Raw genomic sequence first — 13,541 nt, 5'->3', positions numbered from 1 at the left:
ATTTCATTCTATGTCACACAGAACAGAAAGTTATCAGCTATTAGGCAGTAAAGAATCCAGATTTTCTGAAGAGTTCTTCTTCTTCCGGTTACAAATAATTCCATCCAGTATTAATTGCGAGGTTATTTTGTTTAAAATCAAAGGACATTTTAATTTTCGCTGTCCTGAATGTACTTCGATGGCATCCGTTACAAAATACACATTTGAGTCCCACAGTGCGAAGTGCAGTGACGTGCAGTGCAGTAAGAGAACGCTGTGTGAAGAGGCGTGGCACTGCACTTCAGCACACTTAAGACCAAATAACGCGTCTTAAATTTCTTCGTTCGAAGTTACATGTTTTATGCATAGGACTCTTCAGGAAGAAGTGCTCTACAAAATGAACATTTTTTGAAAAGTTTTTTTTGACGCCCTATCTCAAGCGCTCGAGGAACGGGGGGGGGGGGGGGGTGATCTGTGTTCACATTTAGTGACTTTGCTGTTTCCTCTTTGTTCACTGCTGTCATGTCAAATGAAAGAGAGTGGTTTCTGTGGCTGGGAGATATCAAGTGAATTAAAATACGTTCACACAATTATGGAAGATTAAAATATGTCATTAGTTCCAGATTTTAATACAATTTCCACCTCTCTGACAGTCAAGCATTAATTATCTTGCAGAACAATGAAGTTACTTTTGTCGCTTTGCTGAAGTAATTCGGCTTTTATTGATCTTTTCCGCTGAGGCAGCCAGTTTGTTTGAAACAAAGTGTTCAATTCCACACTATTGGCTAGTTTCAACTGTTCGCTGCATTTCAAGGGCACGTTTTCATCTTCTACAGGGTGTATACGACCCGGGACAACCGAGAGATCTGGGAAAAACCCGGGAACATTTTCATCCGGGAGAAAACCAGGAAAAAACCGGGAATTTTTTAGAATTATGGGAATTTTTCATTGTTTTAGTTTTCAGTTAAATTTCTGTAATTTTGACTGGCAAGAACCGTTAGAACAAATGATATTACTGTATCCCGCAACTGCAGAATAATACTGCAACAATGAAACTTAACGAGAGAAAAAAAAACAAAATAACTTAAAATGCAAAAGAAATGCGCCACATACGACGACGACACAGAGTCCTCATGCAAGCGTCTGCCAACAGCAAAACGTGTCAACAGCTTTGGGAAGGCTGTGCAATACTTCGTAACAACAAATTCCCTCCGATGACCGTGAAGTCACAACTGTTTACATTACATTCGTGTTAGCAGTTACGAGCGAGCTCATGCGCATGCGCAGTTGAGTCGCGTTTGAGAAGCAGATTCTCCCACTTCTGGCTACAGGAATGTGGCTCTCCGCTGTGCAAGCAGTCGCAGCAAGCAGCTAGATGGTACCAGGAAAAGGGGGCGCCAAATTCATATTCTCAAGGAAAAAAACTTGTTTCACAAAGCGCCTAGCATCCAGCGCACGTTGATCTATCGATCATTTATATGATTTTGAAGCGCATCCTTGTTGGTTTCTGAAAACATTTTAAGTTCATTTCTGAATGAATCGTAAGTTGATTTTTGAATGCGTGCATAGTGTACGTGATGTCTCTGTCAGGAGAATCCTAATCGCATCTAGAAAATAAACTTTCTGCAGACAAAAGGGGATGGGGCCGTACGAGCTGAGCGGAGTAAAGCCGAATGGATAAATGCCAGTCGCTGTCTGATTATGTGGTTGATTGGGTTTTCGAATGTTCAGCTTTCTTATAATTCGTAGCGAAATCCGTAGATTCAGCCTACCAGAACGGAAATAAACGACTGCAGGAATGACAAGTGGGTAAGATTACGTATTATCTTCTCGTTGTATCCAAGAAAATGAAATTTTGACAGAAACTTTCTGCCCAGATTGCTACACTAGTAAGGTCCAGTTGTACAGTCCCCGGCTAGCAGCCGCTTAAGTTCTGATTCGGAAGTAACGCAGAAAACGTTTCGTACGAATTTGTAACAACGCCTAATGGCAGAACAATCACGGGGTAACTAAACCGGTGTTTCTGGCAGGGTTACTGAAGTTAATCTGCGAACAAATTTTGACAGTAGCAGGAATGTCCACAGAATTGGTGATGACAAGATTGTGTAGAACGAGAAAGCAGAATAAACGGGGACATCACACAAATTATGGAAGGACGAGACTATTCCAAATTTATATAAGAATTTCGTAATACTACTTTCCGATCTCATGCTTGAGAAACTGGTGCGCATCAATAAAATGTGAAACTATTTCCTAACATAAAGCTTTTTGCTTGTTGTAGGCCTAATAGGCATTTGATATTGGTACTTAGTGAATTATATTCTATCGTGTTTTAAAAATGACCATTTGTGTCAAAACAGTCTCGCTAATTTGGTGTGTGTGTTACAAAATTTGCTACAATATTAGAAAGGCCTGTTTTGTTTTATTTAGCATCCAGCGACAAAATAGACGTGATCAGATCCAGAAAACACCAATCTTGGGTATAATTTGTATTAACAGCTTTTTCAGTATTAGATAACGAAATTTCGATTTTTCATGCAGCAAAAAGTTTGGCGAACTTTGGTGAGGTAATAGATTCATGTGCAGAAAGCAAAAGCACGCCATTTAAAGCTGTAGCCAGATTAGAGAGAAAAAATGCTAGGAGGTAAGTATTGAAATGTATACTTTCTTGCTTGTCTCTTATCTATATTGGTTTTATGCATCCTATATTTTACTTTTGTCACACAAAACAGGAAGTTATTAGCTATTAGGCAATAAAGAGTCCAAATTTTCTGAAGAGTTCTTGTTCTCCCGATTACAAATAATCCCATCCACTATTAATGGCGAGTTTTTTTAAAAAAATAAAGAGGGGCAGGCTGTCAAACTGGCTGACTGGGAGCAGGAGAGGCACCACAGGACATTTCTATTTCCACAGTCCTGAATATAGTTTGTCATCGCTTACAAAATATACCCGTTTCAATTCCACAGAGTGAAATACAGTGACGTGCGATAGGAGAATGCTGTATGAAGAGGCGTGGCACTGCGGTTCGGCACACTTCAGACCATATAACATGTCTTATATTTTCTCGAACACGTATGTTTTTGTTTCAAATTTTTCAGAATGATGTGTTTTACAAGATGCCCTAGGGTACTTTTGAAAATTCGATTTTTTTGGTGTTGACCGGTTCGCAAATATCGTAGATGCGAGGCTGATGCGCAGAGAAGTCTGAACTACAGTGGGCAGTCACCACGTGGCCCGTGTTGACGTTCAGTGATTTTGCTGTTTCTCCTTCGTTTACTCTCGCGTCACATGAAAGCAAAACGGATATCTTTGGCCGGGAGGTATCAAGTGAATTAAAATACATTCACATAATTACTGAAGGCTGATATACATTATTAGTTTCAGATTTTATTTTGTTTCCACGTTTCTGACATCAAGCACCAATCGCCTTGCAGAACAATGAAGTTATTTTTGTCTGTTTGCTAAAGAAATTTGGCCTTTATTAACCTTTTCTGCAGAGGCATCCAGTGTATTTGAAACGAAATTTTTAATTCCACAGTACTGGCTAGTTTCAACTGGTCGCTGCATTTCAAGTGCAAGTTTTCATCTTCTAGCACGTATGGCATTATTCCATAATAATGAACCAAACATGAGATAATGCAGCACTGGTACTCCCAGAAAATTTACATCTGAATCTGGACATACGAATGTGCGCTTTAAGTAGCAGTTTAAATGTGCACATTTTAGTATGGTTCACGAAATTCTGATCTCTTGGAGTACCCTGTGACGTCTTACTGCTTTTACAACGTAATGTAAGATCTTTTAATGTTTTACACGTACGTACATACGGGCTTCCTACGTCATGTTAGCTGCGCAAGCGCGGGGCGCCTCTTACCCGGCGCTCTCCGGCAGCTGCTGGAACGAACCTGTTTCCAGCAGGTCGTGGAAAAATATTGCGAATGTTGGTTTGAAAAGCGTTAATTTCAAAGTAAATATCTTTTAACGTAAGTTGGACTATGCGCGAGGATGTACCATGAAATTCTTAAATCACAGAGTGTTTGACTCCATTTAAAAATCAACTCTTTAATGACAAACAATGTAGAAGAATTTCGAACCCTGAAGATCAGACATTTATGTCATTATTAAAAATTTTACTGCCACATTTGTGTGATGTGTCTTAAAGTGTAACACGCGCAAAAAATCAACATTATCTCGAAAGATTAGCTTCTCTTGCAGCTTATTAACCTTTGTGACCAATATTATGTGTGGAAGCTTTGCTTTTCTTGTAGCAACACTATGTATGTTAATGTAAGCCGTTAACTCGTGTGTTACTGCTGCTTAACAGGGGTGTTGCTATTGGCTGACTACGTCACGCGCCCTATGCCCTGAATACTCGCTGTCATGAGCTGGCGAGATCACGTGACATGAGCTGTGGCTGGCTTACAAAAGCGCATCGCAATCTCGATTTCAGTGATTCGGAAAGTAACATGCGGTGTTTGGTGGAATTCCAATGTGTGCAATGTACATGTTGCTGCACATCAAAGATATTTCCAAAATGTGACTTTTTCCCTGAGTTTCGGTTTCTAAAGTGCCAGGAAATTCTAAGCCCATGTCCAAAACCATAACCATTCAAAGGATTGATAAGTTTTGCACTTCCGAGGGAAAATATACTGTCACGTAAGACGGAAAAAGTGTTTTCACGCGGGAGAAAGTGTATTTTTAAGCGGGAAATCCGGGGAAAATCCGGGAATTTTTTTCCTTGTCCATGTATACATCCAGTATTAATCAAATTTGATACGTATGAAGTATCGTCTCTGTTGTGTGACTGGATTCTTGATTTCCTCGCAGAGATGTCACAGTTCATTCTGATAGACGGCAAATCATCGAGTAGAATAGAAGTCATATACGGCGTTCCGCAAGGTAGTGTCGTAGGCCCTCTGCTGTTCCTTATTTACATAAAGGGTCTAGGTGATAATCGGAGCTGCCCCCTTAGATTGTTTGCAGATGATGCTGTAATTTACCGTCTAGTAAAATCATCAGACGATCAATTCCAATTACAAAATGATCTAGAGAGAATTTCTGTATGATGCGGGAAGTGTCGGTTGGCACCAAACAAAGAAAAGTGCGAGGTCATCGACATGGGTACTAAGAGGAATCCGCTAAATTTTGGGTATACGATAAACCGCACAAATTTAAGGGCTGTCAATTCGACTAAATACCTAGGGATTACAATTACGAGCAACTTAAATTGGAATGACCACATAGATAATATTGTGGGAAAGGCGAAACAAAGACTGCGCTTTGTTGGCAGAAACTTGGAAGGTGCGACAAACCTACCAAGAGAGCCTACATTACACTTGTACGTCCTCTGCTGGAATATTGCTGCACGGTGTGGGATCCTTACCAGGTACGATTGGCGGAGGACAGCGAAAAAGTGCAAAGAAGGGCAGTTCGTTTTGTGTTATCGCGCAATATGGGTGAGTGTGTCACTGATATGATACGCGAGTTGGTGTGGCAGTCAATGAAACAGACGGTTTTCTTTGCGACGAGATCTGTTTACGAAATTTCAATTTGCAGCTTTCTCTTCCGATGGAAAATATGTTCTTGACATCCGCATATGTAGGACGAAATGATCAACATAATAAAATAAGAGAAATCAAGAGCTCCAATGGAAAGATTGAGGTGTTCCTTTTTCCTACGCGGCATTTGAGAGTGGAATGGTAGAGAAATGGTATGAAACAGGTTCATCGAACCCTCTGCCAGGCACTTCAGTGTGAATTGCAGAGTAAACACGTAGATGTAGATGTTGATTCCCTCCTGTATAGAGATTCAAGTACTTTCTGCTTTGATTGACCAAGATAATCAGCTGCAGATTTGATCGACTTTGGAATCCAGTGAACATTTAAAACCCTGCTGCACCTCAGGCAGGCAACAGAAGCACACCCATTTCCACTCGCAGTCATGGAAGACACAGAGAATTAGTGTTGAAATTATATCAGGGGCAGGCAACAAACAGAAATTTTTCAATTTTCGTGCATACAAATCATGCGGGTAATAACGCGTAATTTAGCACAGGAAGTACATACCTACAAGTAAAAAAATTTTAAAAACGCTACACATAAGATGACACACACCTACATGTGCTACATGCACACTGAAAACATCGACAGTGTCGAATTGTATACTTAGTGTCCAGGATAATAGTATTAATAATGCAGCACATGCTGATATCAAAATCCGTATGCTCCGTAGAGAATGTGAAACAAAGCAGAAAAATATAGAACGCCAAGATGACATGCAAGACTTGGAAAGGTAAGAAGTGGGGAAATGTTTGGGATGCAAACACGCCGGCCGCGGTGGCCGTGCGGTTCTAGGCGCTACAGTCTGGAGCCGAGCGACTGCTACGGTCGCAGGTTCGAATCCTGCCTCGGGCATGGATGTGTGTGATGTCCTTAGGTTAGTTAGGTATACTTAGTTGGAAGTTCTAGGCGACTGATGACCTCAGAAGTTAAGTCCCATAGTGCTCAGAGCCATTTTGTGATGCAGCGTCAAGGGTAACAGCAGCCATGTTTCCGAGCTGATAGTCCTTGCTGCTGGAAACGTCGTCGAACTGTTCGTGCAGATGGTCGTTCTCTTGCAAACGTCCCCATCTGTTGACGCAGGGATCGAGACGTGGCTGCACGATCCCTTACAGCCATGCGGATAAGATGGCTGTCACCTCGACTGCTAGTGATAAGAGGCCGTTGGAATCCAGCACGGCGTTCCGTATTACCCTCCTGAACCCACCGATTCCATATTCTGCTAACAGTCAATGGATCTCGACCAACGCGAGCAGCAATGTCGCGATACGATAAACCGCAATCGCGATAGGCTGCAATCCGACCTTTATCAAAGTTGAAAACGTGATGGTACGCATTTCTCCTCCTTAGACGAGGCATCACAACAACGTTTCACCAGGCAACGCCAGTCTACTGCTGTTTGTGTATGAGAAATCGGTTGGAAACTTTCCTCATGTCAGCACGTTGTAGGTGTCTCCACCGGCGCCAACCTTGTGTCAATGCTCTGAAAAGCTAATCATTTGCATGTCACAGCATCTTCTTCCTGTCGGTTAAATGTCGCGTCTGTAGCAATTCATCTTCGTGGTTTAGCAATTTTAATGGCCAGTGGTGTATTATTCAGACAACATTCTGCATCACTAGAAATACGTCTCCTCGCCACGGCAACTAAAGACAGTCTCTCTAATTTAGATTTTTTTCACAGTTTTCGGAAAATATTGAAGTTGCTTTTTTGAATTTGTACTGAGGCACAATTTTACTTTCACTGTGTAAAGGAGTGTTGTCGCTTTTTGAACTTTCATCAGGTCCAGTGTTTAATTTTGATTATGTGAGGCAAGTATATGTGACACCCATTGCCCCGGGGGGAGGGGCGGTTTGAATGGAATATCAAATGCGAGGAAACAGGACACCAGTTGCGTTACACAATTTTTATCGAAACTAGTGTGCTCTTTCTTCACATCGACATTCTTCAAAAACAGACGTTGAAAATGAACAAAAATGTAAACGACAAAACTGGTCGCTGCAGTGGACTGAGGGAACTGCTGGCGTAATCGGCGCCCAGAGCTACCAACAGAAATGGCAAACGTTTAGATTCACGACCCAGTTCTGGCGCTACAGCTGCAGGGTCGCTGGCATTTGCTGAAACAAAAAAGCAGGGAAGTCGACGTGAAGTGTTGCGGACAAATCCGATACGTGACGAAACCGAACGATGGACCCACGAGACACCTTTCAGTGTGCCACTTACATGAAATTACCGCAGCTTGCACGGTGGTTGTCGGGAGGCGTGGACATCCGTCGTTTTCTTTTCAGTTCTTGCTCTGAGGGGGACAGCTTGTTGATGTACAGAGTATCCAATAATAAATCAATACTCCAACGAACAGCTCTAAAACGGGGAGTGTACTTACAACGTGCAACCCATGTTTTTATAGGCAGGCACGTTGATGATTTTGCGCTGATATATCAATCCTTTTCTCGATACATGGGGAGCAGATAACGGTATTTTATTTTGTGTCGATACATCGGATACTGTACATTTTAAAAATATCAAGTCATAGGCAAACTCTATCATTCCGCAATCGACGTCTGTTAAAACCTGTCGTGCGGCCATCAAGACGTCGGAAACCCTTTCCCAGGAGCCACCTCAGTAGAGGTGACAGCGGCGCCAACGCGCTGCCCTTTTGTACCTTGTATACGCGATACTGCTGCCATCTGTATGTGTAGATATCGCTATCCCATGACCTTCTGTCAGCTCAGCCTGTCTCTGCCTGGAAGCACCCGGGTGGTTCTACAGCGCAAAAGAGCTGCTGTCAATTACAAATCAGAGACTACTCGAAATTGTACGTAGACGGAATAGATTTTAAATAAGCTAAACATTTATTCAAAATAACTGATGCCTTGTCATCCACAGACTAAATACTTTCCTTAGTGAAGAGTGTTTTTACATTTTAATTAACAATATAGTCAAATTGCACACCATCGACTGCTAGGCACATTTGGAATGGCTGTTTGAGAGAGGGAGATGAACTGGACAAGCTACATTGGATGATACGTCGTTGTGTGATCTGGCGCGCATCATCTGACATACCTGGGGTTCATGACAGACTCTATCTTTTAGTGCTCCCCGTAGAAAGAAATCCATTTGAGTCAGATGAGTATTTGTACTAAAATTTGCTATGAGAACGGATTAAAATGCATCGTGGTTTTAGAAATATTATATACTGCTTTTGGTGAGTATACTACGAGTGAAATAGGTGTTTACGACTGGTATAAACCTTTAGAAGAAGATGAGGATGACGAGAAGTTCATAATAGAAGACGAACTGAGAGTCAAACCAAACGATGCGTAAATTAACACTCAATCGTCTCGGTGACATATGGCCGAGACCAGTGAATTGTGAATGTTATGTTTCTGACAGTAATCTTCGGTTTTGACAGTACAGTGCACAACGACTCCTTGTCCCAAGATGAAACGGCCAGTATGCAGTACTTCTCACCAGCTCAACCCCGATGGCTTGAAGCAACACGGAAAGGTGTCCCGCTTTGTGGCGGAGCAGTTCATTGTTTCTGCACTGCGGTAACGCACCTGCTCACAGTTCGTTGCGTGCTTGTGCATGTTTGGCTAGAAACAATACTGTAGTGATGTCCTTGGCCCCACGTTCGCTCCATGTGTGACATTTGTTCCCAAAAATAAAGACAAACCTTAAAGAGCTGTCTTTTACATAAGAGATGAGATTCAAACTGCACGTCTGAGAGAACTAAACGCTACTGTAAGGATTGTTCCAGAATCGTTTTAAGCATTGGAAGAACCACTGGAATAAATGTATAATATGTAATGGGAAATATCTTAGTGAAGACGACATTGATGTAGACTAATAAATAAACCAAGTATTGGATACAACATTCACCGCTGTTGCTTCCACTCTCATATTGTCCATTTTGGTGCCAATGTCACGACCCTGTCACCGTCTTCTAAGAGGAATGTCGTTGGTTCACCACCCAAGTTTCGTCGATAGAAAAGAGTTCTGTTAATTTCCTGACTTGTATCAAGTATTTGCATCGCCAGTCAGTCATCACTTCTCTCTAGAGGGATGTTTCCTTTACTTAGAGGTCTGTTGCAAGTAAATCGCATATCATGCAGTGTCTTACGCTAAACAGCTTTCTTCCAAGGAAAATAATTTTTTTGTTTTTACGCCAACAACTTATTTGTGTAATGTCAGCACTAGTTTTTAGCCATGCAAACGTCCCTATGGTTGATCAAATTACCTATTTTGAGAAGCTGCTTGCAATGATGGATTTATACTCCAAATTTCGTAGTGCACTTTCTTGGCGGCTCTGGCAAACCGCGTGGTTTATTTTCGGTCGCCTTTCTGATGCGTCCAATAGCGGCAAGGCTGACTTGTGTGTAAACTACAATCCTTTCTTTTTGAGACTGGCAACATTAGCCCCCAGTTCTCTCTGTGCCGACTCTTTAATACAATCCGTGATTGCAACAGAGGTGACTGAGCCATTTTTACCCCAAAGATCGCAATTCTTTGCATTGTGCAGATTTTCCTGTGATGTGGTGCGCTTGTCGATCATCTCTGAATAACATATTCGTACGTGTCCACAGAGCATTTCACACGGTGGATTACTGTTGACCGTTGAAGAAGATAGAAATGTATGGAATAGGTTCCCATGTATGTGAGTGGACCTCAGCTCTTAAGTGACAGAACCCAGTATGTTGTCCTCTGTGGCGAGTGTTCGCCAGAGGCAGGAGTTCTCCAGAAAAGGGTGATGGGACCGCTGTTGCTGTCCGTATACATAAATGGTCTGGTGGACAGGTATCTGCAGCTGTTTGCTAATTGTCCCCTAGTGTACAGTAAGATGTCGTCGTGAGTGAGTGTAGAAGGACACAAGGCGAGTTGGACAAAATTTCTAGTTGGTGTGACGAATGGCAGTCATCTGTAAATGTATAGAAACGTAAGTTGATGCAGGTGAGTAGGAAAAACAGACATGTAATGTTGAGGTACAGCAGTAGAGGTGTTCCGCTAGACACAGAGGCGTCGCTTAAATGTCTGAGCGAAAGTTCGCAAAGTGATACGAAATGCAACGAGGTTGAGAGGACTGCGGTAGGGAAGGCGGGAGGTCGACTTTAGTTTGTTGGGAGAATTTTAGGAATGTGTGGTTGGCCTGTAGATGAGGCTGCATGTAGGCCGCTGGTGCGACCTGTTCTCGAGTACTGCTAGAGTGTTTGGTATCGGCAACAGGTATAATTAAAGGAAGACAGCTATAGGACTGAGAGCTGAGCTGCTAGATTTGCTACCGGTAGTTTCGAGTGACGCAGAGGTATTGTGCAGAAGCTTCAGGAACTCGAATCGGAATCACTGGAGGGGAGGCGAAATTCTTTTCGAGGAATTGTTGAGAAAATTTAGAGAACTGTTTTTTGACGCTGACTGCAGAACAATTCTAGTTGTGGCAATGTACACTTGAGACAAGGCGTGTGAAGATAGGGTGAGAGGCGTTGTCGCTCGTACAGAGGCATACAGGCAGTCGTTTCTCCCTCGCTCTACTTGGGAGCGGAACGGAAAAAGCAGATGACTGCAGTCAGTTGAGAACTTTTTATATGTACCAGTTACTACTATTGTTTCATATGGTTGCTGCTCCACCTATATTGATTATTTTGCACTGAATGCAGCAGTTTTATTAGGTCTGTAGTTTCTAGATGGTATTTCACTTGTCTTTGGAGCTTCTTACTGGCTCTCTCGCTTGGGATTAGCCTTCAACTGTGGGGAGAGGTTCCCGCGACATTGGTTAAAGTTCAGCAATGCCAGATCTATACAAGTATTTTGGTATTTGTAAGTGAACATGCGATAATGAATCAACACTCTGTTTGTATTTCTTACAGGCACCTGATTTCTTTCTGGCATGATCTAATTTATGCATTGCATTAGATACAGGAAATACAGTACTTTTTTGAGACTGGTCTAAAGTTACGGTTTAAGTGTTTGTACTACTACTGAAAGAGAAATTTTACTCGGAAGCAGCGTAGCTGGTGTACACTTGAAGTTTACTTAGACCTTTTTAAGTATAAATGTAAAGTTTTACGCCTTCTGTAGTGGTGTGTAACTTATTTTGTGTCCAGAATTTTCAGAAAATGCAAAAAGTTGCACAAAGTTAACATGACTGAATATAGTAGTTGTGCAGGATGCCGCCTGCCACAGACCATATGGTGGGTTGCAAAGTTTGTAAGTAGATGGAAATGAATGTTCCAGTGGATGTATCTCTTGTTGCATGCATGATTATATGAGCACATGTGACGATTATTATGCAGCGGGTAGTTTGTGTGTGTGTGTGTGTGTGTGTGTGTGTGTGTGTGAGGGAGAGTCGACCTGGTGGCCTTGTTGTATTTGAAATATGTCGACCAACTTATTGTGTACGAAGGAGTGACTTTTATATCTTTTGTCGGTATGTCAGGAAATTTCCATGTTACTGGTCTGAATCACTTAGCTGTCTGGTGAGGAAATTGTATTTCAGTACTTACAGATACGTTTAGTTTCTAGTGTTTTCTTCCTAAGTGACAGAAGGAATTGGTACCCAGAGAAGGTAGTTTTGGGGTGTGTTTGAATGTAGATGAAGGATTGGGTAGCAGCTGCATGCCGAGGTGAAAGGAGGCGGATCTGTGGAGTGAATTATGAGGAAAACCAAATGAATTTGTTAGGAGATGGAGTGCACCTATTTTTAATGGGAGATGGCTGAAGTTTTTGATTATGGGCTAGTGCTGTGGATCTGTCTGTAATACGCTGGTTAACCCGTATCGCAGAAGCGAGATTTCTAGATTTGTGACTTGCTGCTCGGAAGAAGTGTATTCAGAATTGTTGGCAGTTTTGCGGCTGTGACAGTTTCTTTCATTTGGTGTGCGTGTCTCGATAGTAGAGAGTAAGTGTGTCGATGTTTTGTGCAGGAGCCTTTCTGATGCAGAGCGAGGCGGGAGGCTGATAGAGGCGGCTGAGGAGGGGGCGGTGGAGGAGGTGCGGCTGTTGCTCGCGGCTGGGGCGGACGTGGGGGCGAGGGACGGGGATGGGTGGACCGCCCTGCACTGCGCTGCAGACAGAGGCGACGCGGCTGTGGTGCGGCTGCTGCTCTCTGCGGCGTCCGACCCCAACGCCAGGGATCGGTGGGGGCAGACGCCGCTGCACTTGGCGGCATGTTGGGGCCAGGCAGAAGCGGCGGCTGCGTTGCTGCAGGCCGGAGCCGACAGGGGGGTGAGGACTAATAGTGGGAACACCGCCCTGGACTTAGCCAGGCTGTGCAACCATCAGGAGATCGTCAGGATGCTAACACAGAGTTAATACGCGCCACTAGAGGAAATGGCATCCTGCACTTCATTCTACATGATATTAAAATAAAAAATTGAAAAAAAAAGATCGCTTTCTCTATTCATTTCTACCTTTTGCAGTCCACACAATTACTCCAGTAACACAACTACTGCAACAACAGGAGATATCTGTAAACCAACGTGACAAACCTTACTTTTCACAATTCACTCTGTAAAACATTTCACAACCAATTTCTGCAAAAGCTCAGCAACAATTGACAAATACTCCATCATTCATAAACTCCACTTCTCTCTCCCTCTCTGTCTTGTGTTTCTCGTCCCACATACAGTATTGAAACAGCTTACAAGAATACAGCCGACGTCTCTCACAACCGCCTGTATTTCGAAATGTAAACACCCAATCTCTTCCAAGACACAAATGCGAGAATACCGGTTGTTGTGCGTTAATGTTAGTTCTTTTCACCAGTCTCCTACATTACCTAATTACTGCAAACTATTTGCTAGCAGTGTCTTATGTTGCTACATTACATCACTGCGAACTGCACCATTCTCATATTACTGCCATATAAGCTGTTCAGTTAGAATGTATCTTCACTTGCGACCTCACACTGAATTCACTTACGTGCTTGCACCGCACAAGTACTTTTCGTGTTTAATTGTAATGTCACATTGGTAGCAGTGCTCACACCACATCATGCTCACACCATCTGCAG

At 42.7% G+C, this 13,541-nt stretch overlaps 1 protein-coding gene across 1 annotated transcript; it reads left to right on the top strand.

The window, feature by feature from the left end:
- Nucleotides 1-12,505: 12,505 nt before the first annotated feature.
- On the top strand, nt 12,506-12,841 carry LOC124741142 (protein VAPYRIN-like; the record flags this gene model as incomplete). The annotated part of the gene is made up of 1 exon (XM_047248669.1): nt 12,506-12,841. A coding segment is annotated over one exon (336 nt), but the record flags the coding sequence as incomplete, so codon positions are not given.
- Between the last annotated feature and the right edge of the window lie 700 nt (nt 12,842-13,541).

The sequence above is a fragment of the Schistocerca piceifrons genome, unplaced genomic scaffold, assembly GCF_021461385.2.
Source record: "Schistocerca piceifrons isolate TAMUIC-IGC-003096 unplaced genomic scaffold, iqSchPice1.1 HiC_scaffold_1872, whole genome shotgun sequence".
NCBI lineage: Eukaryota > Metazoa > Arthropoda > Insecta > Orthoptera > Acrididae > Schistocerca > Schistocerca piceifrons.
This window is presented reverse-complemented; position numbering and strand designations above follow the sequence as displayed.